The 23793-nt window shown below is 44.5% G+C and overlaps 2 protein-coding genes across 3 annotated transcripts in view; one reads left to right on the top strand and one right to left on the bottom strand.

Annotated features, from left to right (window-relative positions):
• Positions 1-657: 657 nt before the first annotated feature.
• Positions 658-7640, top strand: LOC310777464 (galectin-4-like; the record flags this gene model as incomplete). The annotated part of the gene is made up of 12 exons (XM_083637796.1): positions 658-702; positions 2256-2344; positions 3044-3248; positions 3580-3693; positions 6156-6182; positions 6290-6361; positions 6479-6514; positions 6637-6663; positions 6780-6809; positions 7006-7094; positions 7214-7379; positions 7494-7640. The coding sequence occupies 12 exons, from the start codon at positions 658-660 to the stop codon at positions 7638-7640; spliced, it is 1047 nt and encodes a 348-aa protein (XP_083493922.1).
• Positions 7641-7903: 263 nt separating this feature from the next.
• The window catches only part of axl (AXL receptor tyrosine kinase), a 47353-nt gene continuing 31463 nt past the window's right edge, over positions 7904-23793 (bottom strand). The window contains exons 11-21 of one of the 2 annotated variants that reach the window (XR_014552698.1): positions 23633-23762; positions 23240-23331; positions 21194-21289; positions 20714-20791; positions 18161-18253; positions 14810-14931; positions 13573-13682; positions 12853-13012; positions 12063-12199; positions 8980-11078; positions 7904-8947 (exon numbers count right to left, since the gene is read on the bottom strand). Coding sequence is in view for 1 of the 2 variants with exons in the window: in XM_083636449.1 (XP_083492575.1) it covers positions 10631-11078; positions 12063-12199; positions 12853-13012; positions 13573-13682; positions 14810-14931; positions 18161-18253; positions 20714-20791; positions 21194-21289; positions 23240-23331; positions 23633-23762 (1466 nt within the window). In the remaining variant the exon portion in view is untranslated. Of the gene's footprint in view, positions 11079-12062; positions 12200-12852; positions 13013-13572; positions 13683-14809; positions 14932-18160; positions 18254-20713; positions 20792-21193; positions 21290-23239; positions 23332-23632; positions 23763-23793 lie in introns of both variants that reach the window. The other variant, XM_083636449.1, reaches the window with a different exon arrangement.

The raw sequence follows: 23793 nt of genomic DNA, 5'->3' as shown, positions 1-23793 counted from the left end.
CCCTGGCCTGGTCTATTTTGAATAGTACTATTTTGAAGTTTTTTTATTACATTTTTAATACTGAATTCTGGTGAAATTATCTCTCGCACAGAATTTGAAATGAAAATGTGAAAAGATACAGCAATACCCATTGTAACGGTTGTAAACGGATTTAAAACTGCCGTCCTTAATATTGTTTGGCCCCCGACTCCTTATATTTTTCTGTATGTGGCCCACAACCAAAAAGGTTTGGCCACCTATGCTGTACAGTAGGCTATGTTTAAATTAAATTATCATGATACACTGAAATAAAAATATCAATCAATGAAATTATTTGTTAAATATGTATCAAATAAATTGTTGATTCATTTTCTTGTCATGTTAGTTTCATCACACACACAAACACATGCTTTCTTTTTGTTGTAAAGGGCCACTCCTCTGTTTGGTTAAAGGTTAATGTGCATCATTGTGCTAAAGCAGCCAAAGTAAACAGAGTGATGTGGGTTTGGGTTTGGTCCTGGTCTGCCCCTCCTTTGGCCTCTTGTATAAAACGGAGCATCCAGTGATCCGTTCCCGACTCGCTCAGTAAATACCCTGCTTCCACCTGTCTCACTGACTAGTCTTCTGCTTCCACCTGTCTGTCTGTCTGTCTGTCTGTCTGTCTCGCTGACTCTTACCATGGCATTTATGGCTCCTCCTGGCTATCAGCCTGTCTACAGCCCGGTAAGTATCCAGACTGATTGATTTTCCAAGGGTTTGATTGTCCCTGTATAGCTCAAAGCATGGCACTCAGGGGTCAACTGTGATTTGGGGACCCTTGGCCAGTGCCCCTGAATGCCAACCATCTCCCTTTTTAATGCTTCCTATATTATCTTCAAGTTGGGCTGAGAAAAGTATGCATTCTCCTCTTGTGTAGCTTTACCTATTTTTGTGAGTGGGTTACTTCTCATAATGCAGCAGCAAATAAAATGAAGTTGTAAATTAAATTGCACTAGAATAGCCTATGTGAAGCGCAGTCCAGTTGAGCAGGCGAAGGGCAAGGGCGCGTCTGCGAGCCCGCGAAGCGGGTGAGACCTCGAAGGAAAACCAACGAATGAGCGATTAGGAGGAGGAGGCGAAGGAGGACGAGGCACGGTAGGCTAGAAATAATCCATCGTAACAAAAAGAGGGGTGTTTTTTCCACCAAGTACATTTTATTGATTAAAATAAGTTTACAATATTTATTCTTGTCTTTTGTGGGGCAGGGAGCCCCCTGGCTGCTCAGGCCTAAAGCGCAAATTATACCTGACGCATCCACACACAGAATGCTGTTCGCCTCACGCCCCGCCCCCATCTGTAGAGAACTGTGGGTTCGCTTGTATAAACCTCCGGTGCATCCGAGCCGGGCCGTGTACCGTGGGACGGAGCATTAATTATCTGTAGTGCACACACACTGCACTAAGTCAGGGTCCCGGACACACACTCACAAAGTTTGAAGCCAATTCGATGAATGGTTCTCGAGACGGTCCTGAAATTATTGGATAGAAGATAGATGTTCACCTATGGAACCCCATCTGAGAAGATTTTTATTGCCAGATATGCAAGGCCAGATTAGCACCCCCAGGGGCCCCTGGGCACTGAAGCTCCCAGGCGGGCCCCCTACCCCCCCAAACCCCCCACCCCAGAACATTACACTGTTCTATGGTCTCTCCGGATTCTAAATATAACTGAATCACTTTGTTTGTCCAAGTAAAACTATTTTTATAAGCATTTTACAAAATGTCTATGGAAAAATTAATATCACCACTTGCCCGCAGCCATCCAATGACGCTCAATCATGAGACTTAATCTTCTTGGAAACTATTGTGATTTCATTCTGATTGGTCTTAGATTTGTGCCATAGTTCTGTGGAGCCTGACATGAGCCTGACCCTCTTTTTTTAGGGCCCCTTCATACTGAGGGCCCCTGGGCACCTGCCCAGGTTGCCTATAATGTACTGTAGATCCGGCCCTGCAGATATGGCTTGGTATAGATGAAATACAGTATAACTATAGCTATAGTGTAAGTGAGATGATACCAAAAGGGTGCAGTGTGAAAAACTGTGATGAAAATATCTTCATGCATACTGCCATGGGAATGAAATAATAGTTAAATTAAACTATTGCTCAAATGTCTGGGAAATCCACAAGGACCCACTTTCTGAATCACTGGCTTATGACACTTAGATTTGAAGTTCTACCTTGCCTACCTGCTTGCATTGTATGGACGCTACATGTAGTTGTGTGTGTTCTATACAGAGAATTCCCTATCTTGGCCCCATCTATGGTGGCCTGAGGGACGGGGCGTCCATCTACATCCAGGGCTCCATTCCTGAAGATATTACCAGGTGAGCTGGGAGCTAACAAAATAAAAGCCCTGTTTAATGTGTGATAGATAGGCTATATTTATTTTGGAACATAGTGATATTCCCTGTGAATAATGCACTCTCTAAACTGATAAGAAAATATATATGTAAGAATAATTTTTCTGTTCGCTGACTGAAACCAGAAAGCCAGTATTGATTTAACCTCCAACTGCTGGGTGAGTTCAGTATTGTCTAATACCGGTAGTTTAAGTTCCCTATAGGTAATAGTGTTATCACCAGACTGTGATTAGTATCCACTCACATTCTTTGTCTCTTACCGTAACCTTTTGACATGGTTTTAAACCAAGAATACACCTTGTGTACTCTCACAGTGGGTGGAGTAGGACACTATGCATTGTATGATATGAAAGCAGAACATATAGGCACACACCTCCTCCATTTTTATCTATCGTTTGTTCCTCCTCTTTTCAAACAAATAATAGTTGTGTTCCCAAAGTTACAGTTTACTTTTACAGGCCATTAGCAGGCAAAGTAAATACTTAGACGTCTGACTGTTTCCCATATCTTTTTCTCTTTTGTGGTGGTGAGATGTTTTTTATACGGTCCTCAAGTTTTACTGCATGCCCCACCTGCACTGTTAAACTAAACTAACCTATCAGTCACTCAAGGGCCCGGTGACAGAATATAAGTAGCCTACCTGGTTCATGTTGATTTTGGCAGGTTCTTCATGAACCTGCTGTGTGGAGAGTCTGAGTCCAGTGACATTGCCCTCCACTTCAACCCCCGCTTTGACGGTTGGGACAAGGTGGTCTTCAACTCCTGTGAGAATGGGTCCTGGGGGTCAGAGGATAACATTCGTGACATGCCCTTCAACAAGGGCCAGGCCTTTGAGATGGTCATCTTAGCCACTTCACAGGAATACCAGGTCAGAGCAACCAGAGGGACCTTTTCAAAGTTTAGTGTTTTAAAGACAAAACTGATTTCTCATATTTATAAACTGGAATCTAACTTGATTCTAATAGAGATCATTACATTTCCCAAATTTAGCTGAATTCCCCTTAAACAGCTTTATTAATATAGATGATTGAATGATGAATCAGCATTCAAACATAATGATGATATGTTCATTTTGTTCCTTCGATTACAGCACTTTGTAACTAACTAAGAAAACTGATATGCATGGAAACATAATATAGTCATGAGTATCATTAGTATGTGCCATGTCACTGATTTGACTGTGAAGTCTTCTATTGCAGTTCAAAGTCAACGGGAGAGATTTCTACACATTCGCACACCGGATGCCTGTGGAACGAGTGTGTGCTCTGCAGATTGCAGGAGACGTTTCCATCCAGACAATTAATGTCATAGGGGTGAGGCTTCCAGTCCCTGAGGGTGTCAGCTTAATGCTTTGTGCTTTGCAAGGGCCAAAGAATTCAAGAGAAATTATACAAGAGCTTTAAATCATGAATCATGACCCGCTGATTGCTAATGGTGTTTGCTTTTATGCCAGGGCGGTCAAGGTGGCATGAATAGGTATCCTGGAGGAATGGGAGTGAGTATATGTGAAACGAGAACATCTTCACCATGCTGACGATAATCTTTGTGGTTTGAAAGGTTAAAGGTCAAATTCATATTCGTTTAGAGTTGAAATGTGTTTATAATTGTATTACTTGGGGCTTACAGTAAAAAGACAAAAAGTGAATTTTTTTCCTTCCCATAAAGTCAAACTGGATTTGGGTCTGATATTATGGGCAGGTTGGGGTGTTTTACAAAAGTCACCACTGCAAGATGCCTAGTGTCAAAGATTGGCAGGAATGATGTCACAATACCTATGACATCACTAGCCTATGACATCATCAGTGATGTCATAAGATGATTTTGGTCAATAATATGTCACTGATGACATTACTGATGATTTCACAGACATTGTGACATCATCAGTGGGTTTTCGTATTTTTTGTGATGTTTTGTAAAAATAATATTTTCCATATTTTGAGCCAAAAATCCAAAAAGCGCATGTTTTGGACTACCAGCCATTTTCCCCAAAACACACAAATGAGCTTTAGTCCAGCATCCATCCTGGTCTAAAGGCTTCAAATCAGTAGTGTGGACTGTCAAATTCAGTTTTCTAATATTTTCCCATCTTTGGCATAGGAATCCGTTTTTTTTTATATTTCATGTAAACTGTATGGAATTGATTGCTATGCCAAAACTGGGGGAATATGGGGAAATAGCCAAACACAGTAGAAACTACAATTTTAGCTGCTTGAGTCAAGGTGAGATGTGTAACATCAAGGAAATAATGATTTTTTGAAAAATTAGCTGGGAGTAATTTTTTTTTTTTTTTTTTTGTGCAAAATTAACATTGAAACCAATGGGACAACTATGCAATGGACTTTGAGACCATGTAACTCCCCCAAATTTTCTACCAACTCCAAGGTTAGATATTAAGGTCAAATTTCAAGGTATTTGGTCCAGGATGCCCGCTGAAACAAATTAAATAAATTAAAAAATTAGCTGGGAGTACCAATAGAGTGTTTATAATGGAAGTCAATGGGTCCATCTGATGGACTAATGGTAAATTGAGGTGTACTTTCAAAACATGGAAGACAATGGAAACATTGGATGGTAGAAAGATGATAGATATGATTGATTCTTGTCAAATACCCCCCAAAAAAGACCTAGCCTTAATTTCAGACCATTTACTCAAAAAATGTCGAAACGGCCCATACGCGAATGTAAGAAATATCCATCAGATGGACTAGTGGGGTACAAGGGTGCAATTTAATGAGATGGAAGGAAACTGACGTTTGGGTGTTACAAGGTGGTCGCTAGGTGGTTGATAGGGTGTTACAAAGTGGTTGCTAAGGTGCTACTAGGTGGCTGCTAGATGATCACTAGTGGTTGCTAGGGTGTTGCTAGGTGATAACTGATAACTCTTGGTTGTTAAGGGGTTTCTAGATGCTTGCTAGGTGATTACTACTGGTGGCTAGGGTTGTTACTATGTGGTTGATAGGATGTTATAGGTGGTTGCTGTATAGGTGAATGGTTGCTAAAGTAGTGGTTTGTTTTATACACATAATAATGAGTTATTTCTTTTCTGTTTTAGGGTGGCATGGGAGGCGGCGTGGGGGGAGGCATGGGAGGAAGCATGGGAGGAGGCATGGGAGTAAGTATCCTTCCTTGAGAGGCATATGTTCATGAAATGACAGCGATGCTTTTTGAAATGTCAGAAATTCAGTAAGAGTAATATTTAATTCATGTACCCACTTGCAACAGGGAGGATATCCAGGGAGCGGCATGGGGGTATGTTGACAGTGTTGGGGTCTAACTGTCTTTCTATGCAGTTGCCCTTGAATATAATGCAAAATATACGTAGGTGCATCTATTTGAATACATTTCCAGTAATCCTTGCCTCTGTTTTAGAGTTACTATGTGGTTGCTAGGTGATTACTAGTGGTTGCTAGGGTGTTACTAGGTGGTTGCTAGGCGAATGGTTGCTAAAGTGGTACTAGAGTAGGTGGTTCTTGCTGAAACAAGTGATGTTGAAATTTGGAGAGAGGCAGAGGAAACTTTCTGTGCACTTTATACAGAATACTTACATACATACATACACACACATACATATACATACATACAGTATACATACATACATACATACATACATAATTAGTTTGTTGTTTCGTCATTTAGGGTGGAATGGGAGGAGGCATGGGAGGAGGCATGGGAGTAAGTATCCTTCCTTGACAGGCTTATGTTCATGAAATGCCAGCAATGCTTTTTGAAATGTCAGAAATTCAATAATATTTAACATGTCCTCCACTTTCAACAGGGAGGATATCCAGGAGGCAGCATGGGGGTATGTTGACAGTGTTGGTGTCTTGTCTTTGTATGCAGTTACTCTTGAATATAATGCAGAATATAGTGAAATACATTTCCAGTACCCGTTGCCTCTGGTTTTTCCAGGGAGGATACCCAGGAGGCATGGAAGGAGGCATGGGAGGAGGCATGGGGGGAGGCATGGGGGGAGGCATGGGGGTAAGAGCTACTATGACTCCTATTTCTAATGTCCCCAGTGTCCTCATCAGGCTGTCTGTCCCAGTGTCCTCGTCATCAGGCTGTCTGCAACTTTTTTGTTGACATGTTTCTTCACAGGGTGGATATCCAGGAGGCATGGGAGGCAGTATGGGGGTATGTACAATATTTTATCTTGATTGATATAATTTTCTTTACTCATTATTTACACATTTTGATATATTGTATCTTCTCACCTGATCATTAAACTAAACTAAACTGATTTTTCTACTCATCAGGGAGGCTTCCCAGGATCACATCTGCCGGTGAGAATGCGGTTTGAGTGGATAAAACATTAAGATTTAAACTTTAAGAAAACATAAAGATGTACTGTCTGTATACGTGTCATTTTGATATCTTGCTTCTGTTAATCTTATTTTAGGGAATGGGTGGGCAACCGATATACAACCCTGTAAGTGTACACTGCATTACAAACAAAACTTTCTATTTTCCTTTACTTTTCTATGTTCCACACTTTATTCAAGTGACAAATGAACTGATAAAAGTTCATAATTGTTCATAATTGCCACATCATGTCACGGTAAATTCCATATCTCAGGTCACGTCACATTACATTAACTCTCTCATGTTGTCTTTGCTGTTCAAAGCCTGTCCCCTACTCCAACATGATCCCAGGAGGGATGTCCCCTAAGAGAACCATCGTCATCAGAGGCATGCTGCCCTATGGAGCAGAAAAGTGAGTACTGTATGTGTGTGTGTGTCTATCATTCTCTCTGTTGTGAGCATCCATGTAGGCTATGTGTTCACTGACACAGCATAATCTATAGTCTATACTCTCCTGTCTCTGTGCTACAGGTTGTGCATCAACTTTGTGGTGAGCAGGTCCCGGGACATCGGCTTCCACATGAACCCCAGGCTGAGGGAGGGGCTTGTGGTGAGGAACAGCATGACTGGAGGCAGCTGGGGCCAGGAGGAGCGAGAGCTCAGCCTCAACCCCTTCATGGAGGGACAGTACTTTGATGTAAGTCCACCTCTTCTAAGTTCCTGTTCTATCAAATACTCCTCTGATAATTTGCTCCTCTCACGTGGTTTTACAGTGTTTTCATTGATACGATTTCACATTTTTGCTCCTCAGATGTCAATTCGCTGTGGGAACCAGAGGTTTAAGGTGTTTGTGAATGGACAGCACTTGTTTGACTTCTTCCACCGCCACCAGCCCTTCACTGAGATCGACATGCTGGAGATAGAAGGCGACGTGCAGATCTCCTACATCCACTTCTGAGACCACACAACCAGCCACTGAACTGTCATATCTTATTAGATTACATCATGTAATTTTGCAGGTATCACGTGACATTTCAGAGCTTGGTTGAGGCTGGGACAAGATGTACGCTCTTGCTGTGTGAACATAAGCCACCATTAGAAAATAAGTTACCTCATCATCTGCTGTATTGTTCATACCTGGTTAAACTGAACTAATAAACATATTTTTTTTTTATCAATGAGATTGGTAATGACTAAGGCAAAGCGCAACCACAGAGCATATTCACGAATGAACACATTTATTTCATATACAAAATACTGTAGGTATAAAAATTCTGTTTACAAATCAGGGCAGTGACAATATAAATGTAATTATAGCACAGTCTCCTCCCAGATCAACATTCTATCTGTAGAACCAGGAGAATCATAAACCAAACACACATCTAGACAAAATACTGGCTCTCTGAAGGCACTTTGTAATGTTGTAAAAATCTACTTAAAGTGGAAATCTGATTAAAGGCTGAACTGAGCGTGATCATGACGGAGGATTTGCTGTACTGGAATCGACTTAGAAGAACAGTTTGTCTTTTTTTGTCCACAAACACTCTTTTGAAGACCAAATGTTTCCATACACACAGCTTGGTCCAATACAGTTTGTGCCTCTGCATTCAAAATTTCAAATTGGTATTAAAGACCAATGAGACCAGTGCCTCTTGTCTCTGCACCACTTCCTGTGGTTCGTGTACAATGCAGGACTAATACTTCCTGCATTGAATTAAGTATACAGTACCAAGTAATGTGAGAAATGTACACTATATCTTAGCAAGGAATTTCAGTAATGCTAAGTGTAGAACAAACCACTGTACTATCCGATAGGAACTTAGTACCTTTGATTTATACAACTGAGAAACCCAGCACCGCACTTAAACTCCCAAAATGTGTGTTGGAAGGGTCACGTCCATCCCAATGAGAAATGCATAAGCTCAAGCAAATATATATATAACAAATAAGTGCATGCATGATGCAAAGTTGCAGCTGGTGAACTTCCTTGTTTTCCCTTGGCTTTCTGTGTGTCCGCCTCCTCTGCCGGTAACAGACCATCTATTTACAGTGCTTAACCTCGAGAAACACAAAGATCTCTGAATAGAAGAACGCTGCAATGGCAGAATGATGTCATACCACAGAGGTTAGTCATGTCTCCCAGTCTTGCTCAGTTACAGAAAAAAACCACTTAACAGCGTAACGCCCCTGTAATACTTTTACAGGCCCTGCTCCCTGCCTGTTTACAGGCCCTGCTCCCTGCCTGTTACAGGCCCTGCTCCCTGCCTGTTTACAGGCCCTGCTCCCTGCCTGTTTACAGGCCCTGCTCCCTGCCTGTTACAGGCCCTGCTCCCTGCAGGCCCTGCTCCCTGCCTGTTTACAGGCCCTGCTCCCTGCCTGTTACAGGCCCTGCTCCCCGCCTGTGTGGACATGGAAGCTGTTACCGGCCCTGCTCCCTGCCTGTGTGGACATGGAAGCTGTTACCGGCCCTGCTCCCTGCCTGTGTGGACATGGAAGCTGTTATTTCATGAGAGGCACAACAGTGTCTACAGGCTGACTAAGAATGTACAGAAAGAAATTAAAAACAAAACAAAAAGGCTTAAAAGATATACAAAATATAGACATACATTGATATAAAAACGCATGTTAACATTAGTGCAAAGAGTGTAGAAATACCAAAAACAGCATAAGAAAAATGTACAAAATGTAATTTATAATAACACTGTGCTTGAGCTAAAAGCAAAGGTGGAGCAAAGGAGTGTGCCCCACTGTTTTGCCTAAGGTAACTCCATCATGCCTATAACCCTACTAATTACCATATAGTGAGTCTCTCTCTACCACCTCAGATTCAATTGATAAGCCATTTATTGTTTGTACCCTCTTGATGCAACCACACTTGACTAGTACCTCTGTCTCCTCTTGATGCAACCACACTTGACTAGTACCTCTGTCCCTGTTGAGCTCAGTCTCAGGTTCCTGAGTTAGGGGGAGGGGAGGGGCCATAAGGATAGGAAGGTGGTAGAGAGTCGGGATTCGAGAGGTGGGTAGGTGGAGTGGCTAGGTGGATACCTAAATAAATCCATGAGGGGTGGGTGAGGGTTGAGGGAAAGGGGGCCGTAGGGAGAGTGGCACGGTGGTCTTAAAGGTTTGCGCTTGTTTGCCATAAAAATGGTCAAATTTAAAGATATTGAAACATCGGAAGAAAGTACCGACTTCGGACTACAGATATCTGTACAGGTCAGTCGAACACCAAAACACAGCATTGTGTTTATCAGACGGCAACTTCAGTGAAAGACGCTGCTGCTTCTCTCTTTCTGTCTCTCCCTCTTGAGTTCACACCAGTCCGTCTCTAAATGACATAGAAGCAGGCAGTCAGATGGGTCAGGTCCATCTCTAAATGACTTAGAAGCAGGCAGTCAGATGGGTCAGCGCTCACTGGAAAGTTCAAGTTCAGTTGTACACGTGGTACGGCAGTGTGTGAGCTGCTTTCACAGAGACATTCTTTTTTGTAGCTTAATCACATGGCAGATATCACTGCGTTGAATACAGGTGGTTCGGCAGATGCCGCATATTATTGCTATATGTTGACTGGGAATGTGTTTCTCTGATTGTGCTGCAGTGTACGTGGGCAATATGTGCTCTCATTGTTTTTGCTCACTGCTGATGGTCGGTCCTGGTATTCCTCCTCACCCATTCAATTTTACACTCACTTTGATATGTGCTCATTTTAGAAATTTTAGAGAGAGAGAGATGGGCGCGGTGAGGAAGAAAATAATCCCAATCGTTCACTTCCTCGGAATGCCTTAGGCTGTGTGTGAGTGTATCTGTGCAAAACATGTATGTATGGGCACACTGAGTTCATTACAGTCAGTACCGAGAGGCGGGATCGACTTCTCTGATTGTGGGTGGAAGGATGGCACACATTGGCAATGACCAGTCTGTCTCAGAGTCTGTTTGAGACTGTTTGAGTCACTGCCAGGGCACTTTCCTGGGGCCGCACCCCTCCCGGTCCTCCAGCAGCTCTACCGTGGGGGTGGGAGCCGGGGTGGGGGTGGGGGTGGAGTGGCAGGAGGGCTGGAGAGGCAGCGTGGCAGTGGAGGAGGACACCGGCATGTCCAAGCTCTCCAGCGAGTCAGACAGCGGCCGGTTGGTCTCGTGCTGCGGGCAGAGGACGTAGCGGTTGGGTTGGTGGACTTCCACCGTGGTTACAGAGTCCAGGCCCTTCAGGCTGACAGGCTCGCGGCCCCCGACGGCCCCCATCTCTGAGGAGGACTCCTCCATGTTGACGTACAGGATCTCGTCGGGGTCCTGGGTGTCCGGCAGGTCCTCCAGGGCCTTTTCCAGCTCACAGCGCAGAGACTCGAAGGCCGGGCGATCCTTCGGGCTCAGCAGCCAGCAGGAGAACATCAGGGCATAGCTAAACAGAACAGAAAATTATTACTATTATTGCATGCTTCAGGTCTAACTGTCAGTAAAGTATGCCAAAAAAAGTATGCATACATGTGAAAATGTAGATTCCATAATGCTATTTATCCACTTAGAGGGAGAGGGGGGGATCACTGCCTGAAGTTCATCATACAGTTTTACTATAACAGAGGATCCACTCTGTAGAGGTGCTACAGTTTTGCCAACCAAAGACTTAAATGACCTGCTAAAAAAAAAAATTAAGTAGCATTTTTTTCCTTTGTCCAAAACTTTGTACAAGTAGGTGGGACTTTTTTCAAATGGTGGATATCAACATTTGATTCAAAACTTTTCAATTACACCACAAAAAGTAGAAAAAAGCAATTGAATAATGACACATGCATGTTTCTGTTGTAGTTTGGCTTAGTTACATTTTCATTTTGCACAGTAGTTACATTTATCAAAAGTCATAAAAACATCATGAAAAGATTGGACGCATCAACAGTGTCTTGAAAAACAGACAAGATGCTGGGAAGCATCTTAACTTCTGATGTTAGAGACAGAAGGGTTGGGTGCTCAGTGGAAAAAGACTGTTCTAGTTCTAGAGGAAAAATAAATCACTGAGAACTGTTACATTGATTAGCTGTTTAAAAGAGATCTAAACAGTTATAGACGTCTAGGTTAAAATCAAAGTTTAAAAGTTTAGTAGATGTATTTTTGGGTATGTCCAAAATAAAGCATTATCCTGTCCATATGGAATTCACTGTGCATATTTTTATATGTACAGCTGTTCATGCAGTGTTTAAGTATGTAATAATGTAGTCACTGTTTGGTCTAAAATGTACTGTTTGGCTATACACAGCCAACAAAAAAAGATCCTGGACTATGAGAGCTGAAGCAGAGACACCATGTTGAAAAAATCAGGTGCTCAGAGTGAAGATGCTCCATCAGCTGAGTGTTTTTTGTGAAGACTTGCGACGGAGAAGCAGACACTCACATGCTGTCCAGACAGTCCGGAGGCTGCTTGAGACGGTTGCCCTGTCTCAAATAATCATAGATCTCGCTGTTTTCAACCCCGGGGTACGGCGTCTGGCCGCGCGTGGCGATCTCCCACATGGTGACGCCAAACGACCACTAAGAGAGAGAGGAGGGGGGGAATAGTAAGAGGCCAAGAGAGAAGAGAGGGAGAGGGGAAGGGTTGAAGGGTTTTGAATTCCTTTAGGTCTCACACACCTTGCCACACACTACTCAAACATAAATCCACACTGAGCAAACACTGGCTATGGAAATAACATTGCTCTGTTTGTCAAGGCTTTCAGAACATCCTTTATACAGTACATGAGTTACCAAATAATCTAATTTTCTTTTCTTTTTTATCCATCATATTACCAGCTGTCATTGGTCTTTCACAGATATCAATCAGTAATGGCATTTATTCCATTGATATCTGCAATACAGTTAGCTCAAAGCACAGAACTCTTTGGGTCTTGAGCAGTCAATTTTAGAGAATTTACATTGCTCATTTTCACTAGTAACTGAAATAGGAATTGGACCCAAATTTCTCCATATGACCAACTGCACACACGCACGCATGCAGATATGGCTCGACGATATGTTTTGAAATAAAATGTAGCCTACTTGTTACCATCAATTTAGACAGCCGAATTGTGTGTCATAACAACAACAAAATCACCATATCATCATGATTCCACCAAAAGACGCTAAATGAGAAAACCGACTTATCGCCCGGCTGTTCACATACACACACACATATCAGGTGAACTAACCACGTCACTCTTTGTGGTGTAGACGCGGTCAGCCAAGCTTTCGATAGCGATCCACTTGACGGGCATCTTGGAGATGCGTCCCTGCCTGTAGTAGTCTCCGTTGTAGATCTTCTTGGAGAGGCCGAAGTCGGCCACGCAGACGTTCATGTTCTCGTTCAGCCTGAGATGGAGACACCAAAGAAGGGGTGAGAACCAGAGGGGCCTAAGTGATATTTGACCAACTTTACAGGAGAGCCACACAAAAAAGACCATGCTTTGTCCTGACTTTATTCAATCTTTAATATGAAAAGTTCATAAACATATGGATGTCAATATACTGTACTTAATGAACAATATTTTTCACATTAATTGAAAACAATATTTTTTCTACCTTTATTTTATTTGGGAAAAAAGTCATCAGGGCCAAAAGAGCGTAAGTGCACCAGCCCCAAATAGTTCTGTGTGCTCAATCAGTGTTAGGTCTTTTGGTCTTTTGGTTTTTGATGAATAACTCTGGAATGTTTTGAATTCACATGTGTAGAAAGAGCTCATCGAGAGCTTTCATTTGATATAAATAATGTTAGCCCAAACTGTCACTGACTCTGGTTATCGCCCCTCGAAAATGTTAAAAGCCTCAGATGTCATCTGAGATGGAACACGCAGGCCGAGAAAGGAAAGGGAGAACACACGTACAGGAACCGAGAGTGTAGAAAAACAGAAGTGGGGACTGTGTAGACTTACATGCAGTTGCGGGCAGCCAAGTCTCTGTGGATGAAGTTTTTTCTGCCGAGGTACTCCATTCCCCGGGCAATATCAGTCATGAACTTTACCAGCATTTGAGATGGAAGGTACTGCGGGGCAACATGGAGAGAAACAGGGTTTATTTACATACCCACTACAGCTGGCATTTGCTTTCTGCACAGCAGAGGGCGCTATAAGCCATCACTTTGGGGATCTGCAGCCAGCCTGAACCGTTTGTGCAGAGTTGTGTTGTTCTCCGCTCCAGATATTATCGTCCGCTCCAGTGGGAGGGATAGGATTCAGCACTGTTGTGTTTTTTGAACGTTTGCCTACATGCATATTTCAACATTCTGCAGGAATCTTGTTTTGATTAGACGCTGTGTTTCTCAACTCGGCTCTTCAGGGACTTATTGCGTATAGCAGTTCCCGCTTCCAAATAACCACTTCATCCATTAGTAATCACAACTAGATAGCAAAGAGAGACACACAACCTATGTTTTCATGATCTCAAAGTGTACGTGCTGCCAGAAAGGTGTGGCTGGGGATTCTTTGTAATGAGTAATATACATCTATGTTGGCCTTTGGATCCTATTTTGCTGACAGACCTTGTTGTGAACCCATTAAACCAGGGGTGTCAAACATATGGCCCGGGGGCCGAAACTGGCCCACCAAAAGGTCCAATCTGGCCCACAGGATGACTTTGCAAAGTGTAAAAATTGCACTGAGAAGTCCTTCAATCCAATGTGATGCACTTGTGAAGGCTAAGAGGTACCAGGTTTAGTAGCCTATTCATGTTTTCTGTATTCATCACTAAATGGTAAACTATTTTCATTAGCCTTGACAATAGAGAATTGCACAGCAATTGCCATCAATTGTAATGCACAGTTACAGACAGTACATTTGATCATTTGTTTGATGGTAGCTGAGATAACCCTAAGTGAAAATGTGTTCTTAAAATGTACCTGTAATTTTTTACACTAAAAGAAACGGGAACATTTGGAGGTTTTCTCATTTATAGGTTATTGATTTTCTTTGCCTGGCCCACTTGAGACCAAATTGGGCCGCATGTGGCCTGTTAATGACTTTGTCACCCCTGCATTAAACAATTACACAATTAACTTGTGTGGGTGTGTGTGCCTGTGTGTTCGTTTCTCTCATTGTGTGCAGTCAGACTAACCACAGGGCAGTCTCTGTGTGTCCCTGACTCTGTGCTGTCATTGTGTGCAGTCAGACTAACCACAGGGCAGTCTCCCAGCCTTGAGTAGAGCAGGTAGCTGTGCAGGTCTCCATGCTTCATGTAGGGCAGGATGACGACAGGCGAGGGGTAACCTTCACTCTCCACAGTCTGCAGACAGACACCTGAAAGCAGAGATGGGAAGTATATCTGTGACAGCTACACACAGTGGTGTAATGTAATGAAGTAATAACACTTTGTTACAGTACTTAAGTATTTTTGGGACTGCGAGTATCTTTAAATTGATCTGAGTATTTATATTTGTCAACGTTCACTTTTACCCCACTACATCTCCTAAATAAAATTTATACTTTTACTGCATTACATTTCTCACAAGCATCTTACTTGCTCATTACTATAAAATAAAATAGGAAGAAATGTGGTAGCCTGCAAGCAAGCAAGGTTTGGCAAATCAGTGTTCGCTTGCATTATGTTCATCATGATCCACACTCTATTCCATTCCATTTGGTGGTGGTAATGCACCATAACATTAGGCTCTTTCACACCGGCCTTGAAAGGCGAAAAATGCACGGAAAATAGGATTCGCGCCTCCGATGTGAAAGTCGTGAACGCGCTTTGGTGGACAATTGTTTTACGCCTTTTGTCCCGCGACGGTAGGTAGTAACAGCGCCGGGTTACCTGGCAACCCGCCTCCATTTGAAAGCGTCGTCGCAGCGAGCCGGAAAAGGTGCGAATGGTCAGCTCATTCATAAAAAAATTACAGGGGAAATCACCTCATGTATCAAGAAAGTGCAGGAGTGAAAGTAAAAAAAGTAGCCTATACAATCATGACTGCAGGGACGCCAGGAGGAATGCTCCGTGCGGTTAGGCTTTATGCTCAAACGATTTTGACATTAGTAGGTAAAATTAACGGATATAATAATAAGCTTCAGAGGGCTATAGCTGTCTGTGGCGAGTTGGTCTGAAGATATTCCCTCTCGAAATCAGCTCTGTGCATTACAAAAACTACTAACGTTAAGTAGTCATGTGCATTTATAGCCTATACTATTCCCCCGACGAACGTTATGCAGACTGCAGCTGTTTGATATGCGGGCGGTCGTGTATCGTTCCAATTTAGGATGAATCTAGGAGAAGGAGGGAAGTCTTGGTTGTTGAATGAATTCGTTCATCATACAGTAGCCTAGGCTACACTAACCTAGGATTTCACCTGAAAGTACACCACAGCACGGGAAAGTGGCCGTGCTGCTTGGCTCTGTGTGAAAGCAATTTCTGTGGCGAGGGTGCGGCCTTTGCGGGACTCCTAAACGGCAATTTTTGCGCGATCTGTGTGTGAAAGAGCCTATTGTTTGCCAACCGCTAAAAAATGTAAGAAAAATAAGATTTCCACTCAAGCCCAGCCCATGTATGTTGCTTTTTTTTAATTAACAGCATTTACTTGTACGTTTATTTTCAATACTTAAAGTGTAACTAACCTCCAAAACACTTTTTTTCAGCTTTTAACCAATATATATGACTTTGGGGGTGATGTGTGAAGAATTCTGGTCAAAATTTCCACATTTGACACCAAACTGTTGCCATTTGACCATTTGTATCATTTTTCAGCAGCATATCTGGCATAAGCGCCCTCTAAAGGTCGAACACTGCTTTTTTTTTTCTCTCAAATGAATGGGAGATTTGGTACAACCTGACGTCAGGTTGTCCCCAAAGACTATGGGATTTCAAGATAGTTACTCCACTACTCCCCCTGTACCGTTTCGGCTCCTCACAACTCCAAGCCTATTGCCATGATGTCACTTGACCTGTTAATTTATTACAATCGCCTGTTATTTTCCTACCAACTCCTATGTAACACAATACTATCAATAAACGCCACTATAATCATAAAAGGAAGGACATAGCAAGTAAATCATTCCCAACCTTTTTCATACTAAGGGGCCCTATGATGAGATTTGGTCTCATGTAAATCTTATTTTTTATTTTTATAGCCTAGATATGATTTTGTCCAGAATTCCATATAATTACAGGTTGAGAGACAACGAATGCTGGAATCCTCTCAAGGACGACTGGTGGTCTTCTGTGCCCCTTTTCGCTGGGGACACAGAGCTGCTGCACTGACTGCCCGGAGGGAGGGAGGGATTTATTGTGTGTTTGCAGCAATCAGCTCCGAGAGCCCAGCATCAAAGTGAGAGCCTCAATTTCATCCTTCCGCAAACAAATCTTATCGCAGCGCACATGTAAAATATAACGCTATACTACGACGTGAAAGCAGCAGCAGCAGCAGCTCTGTGCTCTCAGAGCACAGAGAGCACAGTCTGACATTTCCGCGGCTATCAGTCCGACTTGGAAGCACTTTCTCTCGGCCAGTCTGCTCTCTCATGCACCCGCGGGGGCGCGCGGCAGCAGCACACAGCAGCAGTGAGAGGCGGGGGCTTTCAACAGTCTGACATTTCAGCAAACAAATCTCGTCGCAGTTTAGCGGACATGTAAAATATAACGCTATACTACGACGTGACAATGTGACAAAGCTTCTCTAAACATATCGGCTAATATAATATCATCACTGTGTACAAGCAACGCCAACTTTTCTGGAAATCAAGTCAGCAGAGCAGAGCGACTGGCTCTGTCTGTGTGTGTGTGCTGCTCGGGGGGATTCGCATGGGAACAGTGTGAGGAGGAGAAGAGCTCTGCGCTGCCTCCTGCGCCCTGAGAGGAAAAATCAGAGGTGTTGTAACTTTCAACAAGAATCACGAAAAGCCCCAAAACGCAAATTAAAAACGGATTTCATTGCGCGGTTTATCTCTAGTTAGACGAGGGAATTACGTGGAGAAATCTCGCATTGTGTTACCCCAGAGCGAGAGGTTTGTCCTATTGTGGGTGTGCTGCTGTTAACGAGCCCATGTCACTTTGCTCTCGTAACGTAGTTTGAGTAGTTTCCATAGAGATACATGCAGAAAAATAATTCAATTTCTAGTTCGCCACTGAATTACCAAATTGATATAACTTTCAACCATTTTGAGCAAAGCTCTTTCCAAACAGGCCACCAGCGTTGGCTAGTTGTTGATATTTATAAAGATATGGCCCCTCTCAAATAAATTATTTTTGAGGCAGTAGGCAAACTGTAATGGCGTCGATTTCCGAAAAAGAATCTTGACTTCAACACAGCCAAAGAGTCCAGTATAGACAAGAGCATATGTCATTTCTTGGTTTTTTCCATAGGTATTTTCAAATCACTGTTCTAATACATATCTAGGGGGTTAGTCCCCCTTTAACGTTGAGCATAATTGGGCCTTTACAAGATTTAACCCGTGACCCCAATCTGAAACGTTACGTACGTTTAAAATGAAAAAGTATTAGAGGGCCAAGTGGTATAAATCCTGACTGTTTTCCTCTCACCTAGCAGCCTCATGACATTGAGATGGTCAAACTCCTTCATGCAGGCCGCCTCACGCAGGAAGTCCTCCATCTCAGATCGCGTACAGATGGCAACTGGTGAGGAGACAGAGGTGCAGTGGAGAAAGATGTACAGAGGAGACAGAGATATAGAGGAGAGGAGACAGGTGCAGAGAAGACAGAGGTGCAGAGGAGACAGATGTACAGAGGAGACAGAGGTGCAGAGGAGAGGAGACAGAGGTGCAGAGGAGAGGAGGCAGAGGTGCAGAGGAGAGGAGACAGAGGTGCAGAGGAGAGGAGACAGAGGTGCAGAGGAGACAGAGGTGCAGAGGAGACAGATGTACAGAGGTGCAGAGGAGAGGAGACAGAGGTGCAGAGGAGAGGAGACAGAGGTGCAGAGGAGAGGAGACAGAGGTGCAGAGGAGAGGAGACAGAGGTGCAGAGGAGAGGAGACAGAGGTGCAGAGGAGAGGAGGAGACAGAGGTGCAGAGGAGAGGAGACAGATGTACAGAGGAGACAGAGGTGCAGAGGAGAGGAGACAGAGGTGCAGAGGAGAGGAGACAGAGGTGCAGAGGAGAGGAGGAGACAGAGGTGCAGAGGAGACAGAGGTGCAGAGGAGAGGAGACAGAGGTGCAGAGGAGAGGAGGAGACAGAGGTGCAGAGGAGACAGAGGTGCAGAGGAGAGGAGGAGACAGAGGTGCAGAGGAGACAGAGGTGCAGAGGAGACAGAGGTGCAGAGGAGAGGAGACAGAGGTGCAGAGGAGAGGAGACAGAGATACGGAGGTGAGAACATGTGGCACTGTACAGCTCGGAGGATCAAACATGGCTTTAACACTGCCAGGCTGAAGGGGTCAGTTCTCACAGGGTAACAAATTAGCTTTTGTTCTCTCTCCCCCAAAAATGTTATATAAGAATTTCATGTAACTATGTAATAATACATTTGGCATACAGGCAAATAAACACTTTTACCACAAAGGTTTGTTTTAACTTCTTTCCCACAGCTGGAAACTGGTGGAGGCCCTTACAGGAAAACGTTTGTGCCTTTTTCCCCAGTCTCGGCCCCCAAGCAGTCCATATTTCATCCCTTAATTGTTGAGTATTTTACAGCATTGGTTGTTTTTTTGTTGGCACAGTGGTTCATGTGGGGTCAGTGTTATCTCCTGCTGCTGGCTGCAGTGGTTCATGTGGGGTCAGTGCTCTCTCCTGCTGCTGGCTGAAGTGGTTCATGTGGGGTCAGTGGTTCATGTGGGGTCAGTGTTCTCTCCTGCTGCTGGCTGCAGTGGTTCATGTGGGGTCAGTGTTCTCTCCTGCTGCTGGCTGCAGTGGTTCATGTGGGGTCAGTGTTCTCTCCTGCTGCTGGCTGCAGTGGTTCATGTGGGGTCAGCATTCTCTCCTGCTGCTGGCTGCAGTGGTTCATGTGGGGTCAGTGTTCTCTCCTGCTGCTGGCTGCAGTGGTTCATGTGGGGTCAGCGTTCTCTCCTGCTGCTGGCTGCAGTGGTTCATGTGGGGTCAGCTCTCTCTCCTGCTGCTGGCTGCAGTGGTTCATGTGGGGTCAGTGGTTCATGTGGGGTCAGCATTCTCTCCTGCTGCTGGCTGCAGTGGTTCATGTGGGGTCAGTGTTCTCTCCTGCTGCTGGCTGCAGTGGTTCATGTGGGGTCAGTGTTCTCTCCTGCTGCTGGCTGCAGTGGTTCATGTGGGGTCAGCGTTCTCTCCTGCTGCTGGCTGCAGTGGTTCATGTGGGGTCAGCTCTCTCTCCTGCTGCTGGCTGCAGTGGTTCATGTGGGGTCAGTGGTTCATGTGGGGTCAGCATTCTCTCCTGCTGCTGGCTGCAGTGGTTCATGTGGGGTCAGTGTTCTCTCCTGCTGCTGGCTGCAGTGGTTCATGTGGGGTCACCGTTCTCTCCTGCTGCTGGCTGCAGTGGTTCATGTGGGGCCAGTGTTCTCTCCTGCTGCTGGCTGCAGTGGTTCATGTGGGGTCAGCGTTCTCTCCTGCTGCTGGCTGCAGTGGTTCATGTGGGGTCAGTGTTCTCTCCTGCTGCTGGCTGCAGTGGTTCATGTGGGGTCAGCGTTCTCTCCTGCTGCTGGCTGCAGTGGTTCATGTGGGGTCAGCGTTCTCTCCTGCTGCTGGCTGCAGTGGTTCATGTGGGGTCAGTGGTTCATGTGGGGTCAGCATTCTCTCCTGCTGCTGGCTGCAGTGGTTCATGTGGGGTCAGTGCTCTCTCCTGCTCCTGGCTGCAGTGGTTCATGTGGGGTCAGTGGTTCGTGTGGGGTCGGTGTTCTCTCCTGCTGGCTGCCGGGTGACAACTTTTCTGTTGGCTGTTTTCTGATCAAACAACGCTCATTTTTTTTATCAGGTGGTATTTTGTGACCCCTCATTTTTTATTTCACTTGCATTTGATGAACTCTCAACTTAATTTCTGACCCGCTCAGGGCCCCTCATAATAATAATAATGGAACTCATGGTACTGAATAGTGCTTTTGGATACAGGCATCTACAAATTGGCCTGTGTTCCTAAGATAAGGGATTGGATGTAGTCATTATTGATAGTCTACTTACTCTTCATGGTCTTCACAGCAACTTTGAGAACAAACTCCTCCTGAGTGAGCAGCCCCTCCATCACAGAGCCAAACTCCCCTGAAGAAAAAACAAAAACACAGCCAGTTTTTAGATGCTGGAAACATAAACAGAGTCTCTGTGACGCAGTTACTGTAGATAAGTCATAATTAAATAGTCTCTCTGAGCTTAGTCTGTTAGATTCAGGTGCGTCTCTCATTGAACAGTGAAGAGTAGTTAAGTCTCCTGGTGTCATAGGCGGGTCACAGGTTATCAAATACTTTACAGTTACTTACACTGTTACCAGTCAGGAGGTATCAGGCTGGTGGAAATGACTTGAGATAAGTGGAATGTGGGCAGATAAGTTCTGACCGTGTATGTTCTATGACTGAACTTGATATAAAGATGTTTACAAATGCTACTTTCACCTTGCTGTCTGACACTCTCTGCGACTGTTTTCCAGAGGAGGTGTGGCGGACTTACCCTCTCCCAGGGTCTTTCCCAGGGTCAGTTTATGTCTGTCCACCATCACATCTTGCAGCTTTTGCTTCAGCTCATCGCTGATGCCCAGGCTGTTCACTGAGGGGGGAGAATAAGGAATTTTAATGGTGCTGGAACACAAAGCGCTTTAATGGAGACCAGGAGAGAGAGGAACACAGACAGATGATGCCAAACAGCCTCCCTCGCCTCTCCGAAATGGGTGGAAAAACACTTAAACTGAGATGAAAAATAAATGTTAAAAACCACTGTTGCGAACGGTGTGAAATAAAAATAAATAAAGACAAGACTTTGTTAAATAATTTAAACTGAACTCAAACTAATTTGTCAACTTGTAAAACTAACTAAAATAAAATGCTTTTAGTCATGTAAAGAAATGTTGAAGTTGAATGAGGAACTAGGCTACCACTGCTACCAAAAATGCCCAACACTGAAACCATGAAAACTACGAAACGAAAAAGATGTCAACTAAACATTGGTAAACAAATAAAAACCCAAATAAAAAGACCAAAACCCACACACTGGAAACTAACTGTAGATTGAAAAACGATGTAAAAGAAATTGCAACTAACAAACAATCCAAACTATAGCCTGCAATTCACACTGCAGCCACAGAGTCTGTCCATTACTCAGGTGAGGGTCAAACGGTCATGTGATCATCCCTGAAGGGACCAGTATGGGGGGGATGATCGGGGGAGAATAGCAGACGAGGTTAGACGTATTAAGCTGTTTGAAAATATCCCAGAGTCTCCCGGAGCTTCCGCCAGCTGGCTGTCTCCGCGGTGACAGAAGACAGCGCTGTTTTCACATCTGGACCAGGATGTGCTATCAATCTGCCACGCGTCGGACTAGGATGTGCTCAGTCCGCAGGCATGTCCCAACACATGCGAGCGTGACCGGCGATCATCCAAAACACGCAATGACTTGGAGCCCCGGGGCTTGACTTGTTCTCGAGAATTGAGGCCAAAAAAAGAAAGAAAAAAAGAAGAAGTCAACATCGGCGGCATAAATCTCACCCCAAACTCGCTCAAATCTGACCCTCTCCCTTATTGCCGCAGCGCTTACCTCTATTCACTCTCGACCCACATTAGCCCTATCTCCACATCTCTTTCTCTCAGCTCCTCTCATTTTACTCACTCAATACCTTTTTTTCTACATGTTTTCATTCTCTTGGTCTCTTTGTGGTTGCGGCAAGCTGAGACTTGTGTGTATAAGGTCTACCCAAATTGTGGATACACCAGGGACAATGTCAGGACTTGAATGTGACCAGACTGTGTGAAATACGACTCTGTAGTCTGTGTTTATGGGTATTTGTGTCTCCGACCGACCATGAGCGCTGACTCGGACAGGTTGCTGCTGGCTGGTGAAAACACGTCACCTGCTCTGTGTTCTGCCACTAGCTTGGAACGTCGTCGACCTAGGAACTGAAGCGAATTCTGTAGTTGCTCTCACTAGAAGTCACTCTGGACAAGCTTGTCAACGAAATGCGTAAAAATGTAAATCTACATTTTGCCCTGCCTGCTGAGAGCTCTCAAAATATTCACTGCTATTTGCTGCATCCAAAACATCATTTCACAGAGCATGGTTTCCTAAACTGATTTACTGTATGTGATTATAACATGAGATTATAGTATAGGAGCACAGTGTTGAGGAATAGGTCAGCTGCCTGAGCACTACAGGAGTGTTTTCACAGCTGTGAGGACTGGATTAACCCTTCGTTCATCGCGTCCCTGGCCTTTGATCAACCAAACCACCTGAGGACCTGGTTCCTGTCAAGAGCAGAGGTGTCTCGTGTGTCATTCAGGCTACAGGTTTCCTTCCTCTCCCCTGTTGGTTCCAGGCCTATGGGGCATGGTAGGCGATGATATTATGCTACTTTTGTGTATCTGTATCTATCCCGGGGACAGATGCAGGTTTGGGCGTGCAGGAAGATGCTCTCATCTCCTCTCGTTCCAGAGACAGGTGCAAGCGGAGGCAAAAAGAGAGTGTCGTCTTTCACAGGTACGTGCACGGGCAGAGAGGGGAACTCACATGTAGCTTCTGTCGTCCTGCGGCTGTAGGTGCGGCGGGCGCGATACCTCACCACCAGCTCCCCGCTCTCCATCATGGGCTCAAACGCCTCTCTGTGAACGCACACACCCCAAACACAAAACACACAATAACTAGGCGGTCGCTCCGGCAGACGCTAGCGTAAACACAGCTGAAAAGTCAGCCATTGCTCCCTAATTCACAAGAATGCACTAAATGACAGTTGGTCTTGCAAAACAGATGTCTTCTACTCTATCTAAATGCTTCAGAATGCATGGAGGACTGAGGCAAATAGGTCAAGAGGGGGGGGGGAAACAGAAAGATGGCTTTTTGGTTTTGGCAAAAGCCATGGAGTCACTCCCTCCCTCCCACAAGGAGAGCGAGCAGCCTACGCACCCGAAGCGAGTCTCCTTGCGTCGCAGCTTGGCCACGTAAACAGCCATGAGCACAGCCATGGACACAGCGCCGGCTATGGCCATCACCACATACCACCAGTGCCAGGAAAAGGACGGGGGCGACGTCAGACCTACGGGACGAGAGAGAGAGAGAGGAAGAGA

This window comes from Poromitra crassiceps (genome assembly GCF_964638095.1).
Source record: "Poromitra crassiceps genome assembly, chromosome: 5".
Classification (NCBI taxonomy): Eukaryota; Metazoa; Chordata; class Actinopteri; order Beryciformes; family Melamphaidae; genus Poromitra; species Poromitra crassiceps.
This window is presented reverse-complemented; position numbering and strand designations above follow the sequence as displayed.